This window comes from Ochotona princeps, chromosome 1 (genome assembly GCF_030435755.1).
Source record: "Ochotona princeps isolate mOchPri1 chromosome 1, mOchPri1.hap1, whole genome shotgun sequence".
NCBI lineage: Eukaryota > Metazoa > Chordata > Mammalia > Lagomorpha > Ochotonidae > Ochotona > Ochotona princeps.
This window is the reverse complement of record NC_080832.1, coordinates 81,463,519-81,471,856: the sequence shown is the minus strand read 5'-3', so window position 1 is coordinate 81,471,856 and position 8,338 is coordinate 81,463,519. Positions and strand designations below refer to the sequence as shown.

The following is an 8,338-nucleotide window of genomic DNA, read 5'->3' as shown; positions in this document are numbered from 1 at the left end:
CACAGCAGGAGCTGGCACTGTATTCTGTAGTCAAAGGAGGAACATTTAGAAGGTTTCCAAATAATCAACTTACACTGTGGAAAAAAGAACGAAAACTGAATCTGAGAGTTTTGAGGCTGTAGATGAATGAAGCCTGTTAGAAGGCTATCAGAATAATTCATATGCCATTAATAATACCTCAAGTAGTGGTGGCAGGCCTGGAGAGGTAGGTTTGGCTAAGAGAAGACGTTGGGGGCTAGAACGAGGAGCACTTATCGAGTGAACCTCCTTGAGGGCTGATGGAATTTTTCCGCATGAATGGCTGACTGGGTGTATCAGGATCTCTCTGCTGAAGTGGGGGCGGGGGAGAGAAATGAGAAGCAGGAGAGCTGCACGAAAGATGGGAGATATTCAGGACAGGTTCTAGACAGATGGAGTTGGAGATACACGATGCAGAGTTGGATTCACAGTTGGAGATGGAGGTTTGGGAGCTACGAGATTATAGGTAAAAAAAATGAAGTCAAGTGAGCATATAAAATGACTAAAGAAGGCAAGTAGGCTTTTGATTATAATGTGAGGAAATCAATCCTTATGAGAAAAGTAAAATACAAGGATCCAGCAAAGAGAAACTGAGGCAGAATACTCATGTAGGTAAAAGGAGATGCAAAGGAAATTAAGATATCTTAGTCATGGAGGTTGGAGAGTGTTGTCTAACTCTGTTCTCACCCTTCACAATGACCAGAGACTTCTTTTCTGGAAACACCGAAGACGTTCAGGACCAGAGTACAAACATGGTCAGCATAGGCAGGATAGAAGGGGATGAAAAGTTTGTACACTGGGTTATGAAATTCTCATCTCCTCTCTGACCTATATATCCAGAGAGGGTAGGAATTACTGGTATATGCACTACAAAACATAAGTAGGTATATAGATGGAGAAGAGAAAGAGGTAGTTGACAAGGAATCAGGGAACAAAGGCAAAGAGGAAAACAGCTGTGCAGCAGGCCCAGTAGACAACTAGTCCAGACCGCGGAGGGAAGCAGAGGGCTTGGCAAGGAAGGCCTCCAAGGGAAAATATGAAACCGATGTGTTTAAGTGTTTGGGAAAATTACTGATAAGTGCTTGGCAGAACTAATGCAGCATTTGGAAAAAATAAAGATAAATATATAGGAAACCAAATAGATAAAAAAATTAAAGCAATTATTCTTTTGAAGGGGAAAAAGTGGTAAGGAGAAGACAGCATAGTCACAGTATACCACTTGACTCAGTAGGAAACAGTACTTACACTGTAAATGTATAAACATATAAATACATGCATTCTGGCTGCTGATTTATCAAAACACTTATGATGTAATCATATCAGGACAATGGGGAAAAAGGATAAGAGGACCAGTGAGAGGATTACATCTTTGACAATCAAATGAGAGTGGAAAGACAAAAGATATCTAATCTCTAGAAGTAAAAGTCAGAGTACAGCCCATTATTTGGAAATATGGGCGTAAGTGCCAGCTAGGCATTAGAAGTGATGTTCCACAGGGGAAAACCTGAGAGACCAAGCCTTGCTGGTATTTTCCCTTTGCATATGAATTGCTTTCATGAAAAAAAAAAAACAAGGATAATAAGTGCAAAGCATTACGTAGAAGTAGAAAATGTGGGGCATTTTGAAAGCTTAGTTAAGTTGGAGGCAGACAGCTGTAGAGGACTGCATAGGTGAAGGAAGAAGTCCGCTAAAGTAGAAGAGGCATGTTTAGTACTGGGTATAGCCGGCAGGGGAAAAAGTGAATTAAAACAACATGGAAGACAGAGATAACCAGTCATGAGATCCTATAGGAAGTAGACAGAAAACATTAAGCCTAACCGGTTGGGGAAATTTTGGAATCCTTACAGCACATTCCTATTTACTGGAAAATCCTCTCTATACCCTCTCCTCATCATTTTGTCCACTCTGTCTGCTCTCCAGTCTTCCACATACTTGTCTCCTTATCTACAGCCTGCAGTTCCCCCAATTAGGAAAGTCTTACTCCCCAGGATTCTGAGTTTATAAGGGAATGAGAAATTCCAATCTTCTTTACAGCTTACATTCTTGGTTATGTTTTCATTTCCCTGAAATGGTAATACCCTCAAAGATCAGAGATGGGCACTGCTCTAGCAATCAAGATGCTGGTTTGGAATGCCTCTATCCCTTATAAGTGCTTGGGTTTAGTATCCACCTCCGGGTCTCAGTTCAAGGCTCCTGCTAATCCAGATCCTGGGAGGCAAGCGATGACTCAACTAGTTAGGTCTCTGCCATCTATCAATATAGGAGACCTGGATTTAGTTCATGGCCCATGCTTTCAACCAAAACTAGTCATAGCTGTTGCAAGTATTTGAGAACTCAACCAAACAATGGGAGTGTGTGTGCTCTCTCTCTCCTTTCAAATAAAAAATTTGTAAAATAAAGACAAAAGTTATCTTCAGCTGAGAAAAACCAGCTCTTTGGACATTGGGTCCTGTTCCTAAGTGTGTCATCACACTGAACTCAGTGGACACGGAACACACCTGCCACCCTACAAGCTCCTACCTGCCTGGAATTCTTCAGGATGAACCTGCACATCAGTCATAGTGAGACACCTTTTAATTTACTATGTAAGATTTTTTTTTAGAACAGAGAAAAATCTTAAAAATGTAATCCTGTTTATCCCTACCAAAAAAATCCCTTCATATTAAATTACATATTAAAAGCATCTTCACAAATGAAAGCTATAGTTGGTATGCATTTAATCCTCCACTTCTTATCCTCAGTAGACTTACTTTCTAAATATGTAGCTTTAAACAAAAACTATTCAATAAATATAGTTTTGTGCTAAAATTACAAAGAAAAACTTCCATGCGGTTGTTTTTAATCCTTTCTGAAAAGGGACTGTGTGTGATTCTGGCAAGTGTTCTTAGCAGTTGTACTTTGTAAATGGCTCTATCCCAAGATCAAGATGTATAAACATCCTGTACATGCACTGTTCAGTCTTTTGGAGCATTCTCCTTGCAGATGGAATGGGCTTCCAGGAGGAAATGACATAAACATGGTGCATAAACAGATAAAAGCACAAATCATGGCAAGTGACAGTACAATTATAACAGCCACTAAAGAATGTCAGGAGAAGTCAGAAGGAATGTCATTGAATTCTTTTGACACTCCTGTTTGCTCAAACACAGTAGGTTAGGATACAGTAATGTTAAATACTTCACCTATGCTAGGCAGGCATTAGTAAAAACTATGAAGAACCTTGTTTTTGAATGGGTTAGATCTTTGACAAAATGGGAGAAAATTTCCCTTTTAAAAATTCAAGTCGGTGTTCAAAATGGAAAGCCTTCTTATTTAAACTTGCGCAGATCATATTTCATAAACAGTGTTCTCCTTCTCTCAGTCTGAAGATCCCATTCTGACAGCACGGTCTCAACAGGATCAAGCAACTCTTTCTCCTACAAATGTTCAGTCTATGAACAGTGCACCACTGAGATATGGTTGAAGCAGATGTTGAGTGTTACGAGGCATCTCCATCTACCACCACTATCCAAAATTCAGTCTCAGATTCTTCAAAGGATAGGCAATCTGGTGTCTAAAAGAACACAGGGAAGAGGTTCTTTCTCATGAAGACATTGGTTTCTATGCTGAAAATAAATCATACCTTTTTCCTTAAATCTGTCATTTCCCAAATATCAAGAGCAGATGGTGTTTATGTCATTTTGAAATCCTAGAAATTCTGATATGGGAAAACAAACATTTCCAACTTGTAGTTGTTGTATTTTTAAAAAGCTCAGCCTGTTGGTGCAAACATTTTGGCAAAGGTGTGGTCTGGCACCCTGGAATCCTAAGCTGTGGATTAAGAGCTTTGAGCTCCTTGGTTGTCATGTGACTATGAAGCATAATGTCCACTTTAACATGATTAATTTTATAAATACATTTGATGCTTGGCATTCATATTATCTCATGCTTATTAATACATGCTTGAAATTCAAGAAAACTGTTCAATCATGAATAAAACTAACAAGAATAGCCACCTTTTCCACCACATCACACACATACACACACACATGTAAAAACACACACACAGCACACACACCCCAAGTCATGAACTGGTTTTATATTCTACATTTAACTGAGGAACATAGCTCAGCTCAGCCTATGCATGGATGTAAATTTTTCTGTGCGTTAACATTTCAGAAGTTACATTCCGCTCCTTTCTCTTCATCACAATCTGTTAAGCTACAGAAGGCTACTTGAGAACTCTATTCAGATCTCCCCATAACTTAAACGAATTGTACATGTTAATGGAGCTAGAGTCTGACATTATTGGTTCTAAAAGTTTGTCTATGAAATTCTAGGAAGATCTTGGTGGTGTTACAATTCAGACAGACACATACAAATAAGTAAAACTCTGTTTTTGGGATTCCACATTTCATTTCCATTTTATTTCACATTCAAAGTATCTTGAAAGCACAGTAAAGGCTCTTGTTTTTGCAGCTTAGAGGTCTAGCCCCTGTATTAACTATGAGATCTATTTTTCCAACACAATCTAAATTCAGGATTTGATGCTGGTAAATGACAACACACTATGTGCTATTTTATAATGAATTTTTTGAGAAATAAAACAGTGTGAAACAAAGCCTTGAAGAGCATGTTGTCCAGCCCCCACATCCTACTGATGAAGAACACGAGGCTCTGCTGGGTTCACTGAGGCATCTACTTGCTAGAAGCAGAACTGGAGCTACAGGTCAGGCCTTGCCTAAAAACCAGCATCTTCAACAAACCACACGGCAAACAGTAGTTGTGTTAATAATTAATTCTGTTCCCTAGCATCAAAACAAATGCACAAATAGGAAAGATACATGGTTGTTAGTTGGTTATTTTATGAACAAGGTTATTAAAATTTAAATTAGCAGGTGTAAGGAGTTGGCACAGACAGAGGTTTGTTTTCACAGCAGCACTAGCATCTGCACGACATACCCCCTTAGCCACTGCCCTCAGCCCTTCCCCCCTCCAAGAGAGGTAGCGCTGCTGGCTGCAGATTTCTTCAGCTCTATTTTCATAGACTGAGTCTCAGCTCGAGGCTCGAATTTGGTCAGATTTCCTGCTCCTGGGGCTGCCACTACAGGCTTTCCTGCTTTCATACCTTTTGACATAGGAATGCGGGTGGGTGTAGGCCGCTGAGTTGACCCGTCTTGTCCTGACTGTAAGAGAGAAACACAGAGACACAGAGAGATGTTGGTGAGCTTCCCCTGGGTTATGCCATCATCTGAGCGTCAGCAGCACTCCTGACATACAGGACACCAATGGAGGACCCTTCTCCAGACAAAAGAATTGTAAGAAACTTGGACTTAATATTTCACATGACACATCTGTGCCCAACTACCACCTCATCTACCGTCTCTGAAGATGACTTTAAATCCCACTTCACAGAGAAAATACAGGCGACCAGCGTGGATTGTGCAGCTTCACTCCCCTAGGTTATCTCCGTTCTCACCTTCCTCCCTTTCAGATGAGGCAGCTCGTTTTTCTCCTCCCACCATCTCAGACTCTTCTATTTCTGTCACTGCTTACAACCCTGCCAGTGCATCAGACACCCTTGTTATGCTTTGTCAGTCTCCCCTTCTGATGACTCCTTCTCCGTCCCTCACTGCTCCCTGTGCCACCTGGCCTTTCCACAGGTGCAGCACTGGTTCTGTCATCAGCCCTCTTCAGTGTTTTGCATTTCTCATTAGAATCACCTTAGTTATTCTCCCATGTGCCAAAGCTCAAGGCACTCTAGCTTTCAGTGCTCTCTTAACATATGCAAAGATTCACACTTCCAATTTCTCTCTCTGGAAATTTCTGTTTTCCTTCTCCCCCACTCATCCATATCAAATATAAATGACATGCCCCAAGTGCTGCTTATTCTTCAAATAATTGGCTCTTCTATTTTCTCATCTTTTTCCTCATTCTATCACCCCGGGCAACTAAACTAGATATCCTAGTACCCTCTACACTCCATTTGTCATGAAGCCTTTCAGTTTGTCTTCAATAGATGCCACTTCACTACCATGATTCCAGCAGGCACTTCTCTACTCAATGGCTCCCTGAAACTCTACTCTGCAAAACTGAACACCAATGTCATAATAAGACACATGACCCGTTCAACATGTAACTCCAGTTTGGTTCTCCATCTTCGGCTTTTGCATTTTCTCTCCATGTCCACTTAACTGCAGACACACAATCTAATTGTTCATCATCCTGCAGACATGTCAAGTGCCTTTGCACTGTCATCCCTTTACACATATTGTTTCAGTACTCCTCCCCTTTTCCTTCTTGAAAATCCCCCCTTCTCTGTAAAACCTCCTCCTCAGTGAAGCCTTCTCTGGTTGTTGCTAGGTACCACACTTCTATTACAGAAGCACTTAAGTAGGTTCCAACTTCCATTCTCTCAAGAACTTTTCAACTTCTCTTTGCATACCAGCATCTCTAACTACATGCGTAAAATGTACTTGAGACAACAAAATGCTGAATTCATAAATGTACAAATGAGCCAGCCTCACAATTCAAATTCTGGGGAGTGTGTTCTAAGCCTTTGCCGTTCTTGACTTTATGGGATCTGGTACAGCTAAAATAAACAGGCCAACATCCTAGTTTCAAAATTCTTGGGTGTAGTCAAAAATGTTGCTATGGAAGATAAGGCTATCTTGATCTGACCTTTAAAAATGGGAGTAAAATATTGCAATGGAAAATCTGCTATGAATATGATTTATATCTCCACCATCTTTCAATAAAATACAGCAGAAAGATGGGAAACCTTCCTTAATCACATTAAGGTCTTAATCACATTAAGGTACTGCCTAAAAAGCAGTACCGAACCTTTTGAGATGGGTGCACAATTTTGAATGCTAGGTACTTCCTGTAGAGCTCATAACTAAGGCTTTACTGGCAAAGCAATTTGACATCTGGCAAAGCAATTCACACTTTGACATCTGTCTTCAGCCTGTGCACAGAAAATTAAACCACATTGAGCAAATGAGGAAATAAGCTACAGTTTCTATACTTAAACTTCTGTTTTTCTTAGTGTATTTCAGTTTATGCTGTTATGTAAATTATTCAGTTGGGTCTGGTGTGATGGCTTAATTGGCTAATCCTCCCCTTGCAAGCACCAGTAGCTCACATGGATGCCAGTTTGTGTCCCAGCTGCCACACTTCCCATTCAGCTCCCTGCTCCTGGCCTGGGACAGTAGTGGAGGATGACCCAAAGCCCTGGGACCTTGAACTCGCATGGGAGACCTGCAGGAGTTCCTGGCTCCTGATTCCTGGATTCAGATCAGCTTAACTCTGGTCATTGCAGCCGTTTGGAAAGTGAACCAGTGGATGGAAGATCTTTCTGTTTCTCCTTCTCTTCATAAATCTGCCTTGCCAATAAAAATAAATAAATCTTTTAAAAGAAAGTTATTCAGAGTCTTGGAACCACAATTTCTAGCCTGCTAGATTACTGGAAAGGCAGATTTACAGAGAAAAGGCAAGACAGAAAGATCTTTCATCTGCTGGTTCATTCCCCAAGTGGCCACATGGCTAGAGCTGAGCCAATCCAAAGCCAGGAGCCTCCTCTGGGTCCCCCAAATGGGTGCAGGGTCCCAGGACTTTGGGCCATACTCCATTGCTTTCCCAGGCCACAAGTAGGGAGTTGTATGGAAAGTAAAGCAGCTGGGACATGAACTGATATCGACATGGGGTCCCAGCGGATGTAGGGTGAGGATTTAGCCACTAGGCTATTGCACTGGGTCCCTGGCATTTTAGTTTAAAATAATGCCTAAGTAGTATATGTTATTTTATAATTACATTTAGTAATTTGCCCCCAATTGATGAAAACTATCACTAGAGGTGTTTTAAATCCAGAATTTATTTTTAAGCTCTAGATTTTGTACTTTGGGTATGCTTTTTATAATCAGTCATTTTTCAAACTAGTTAGCAAGTAAATATTTATGAAATAACTGCTCTCTCTAAAATATGAAATAAAACAGTTTTAGGCATATGAACCCATATTTTTGCTTTTAAAAGCATTTTATATAAATTTTTTCTCTTATTTTTGGAATAAAATTTGTCTATATACATACCTGAATATTTTGCATACTAAAAAATTTAGTTTATAGGAATTTATCCTAGGAACAGTTTTAAACTTTCTTATATATTGACCCTTGCCCTCAGTTTCCATTTTAACAAGTATTTTAATCATAAAAGCAAAATTTTAACGTTATAGTTACTCAGTGCTGTTATTTCAAAGTAATCATCTTTGCAAGTATTATGAGAAGTCTCCCTAGTTTATGTGCATGTTTGAAATTTTCCCTCAAAGGTAGCCCAATTTATCTAA

The 8,338-nt window shown here is 40.0% G+C and overlaps 1 protein-coding gene across 7 annotated transcripts in view; it reads right to left on the bottom strand.

Annotated features, from left to right (window-relative positions):
• The window catches only part of FILIP1 (filamin A interacting protein 1), a 284,939-nt gene that overhangs the window by 8,126 nt on the left and 268,475 nt on the right, over positions 1–8,338 (bottom strand). For 4 of the 7 annotated variants that reach the window (XM_058661290.1, XM_004580453.4, XM_058661293.1 and 1 more), the window contains exon 6: positions 4,574–5,183. In XM_058661290.1, coding sequence (XP_058517273.1) covers positions 4,977–5,183 — 207 coding nt within the window. In that variant the 3' untranslated portion in view covers positions 4,574–4,976. Of the gene's footprint in view, positions 1–4,573; positions 5,184–8,338 lie in introns of those variants that run through there. The other 3 variants (XM_012925595.3, XM_058661296.1, XM_004580454.4) reach the window with 3 other exon arrangements.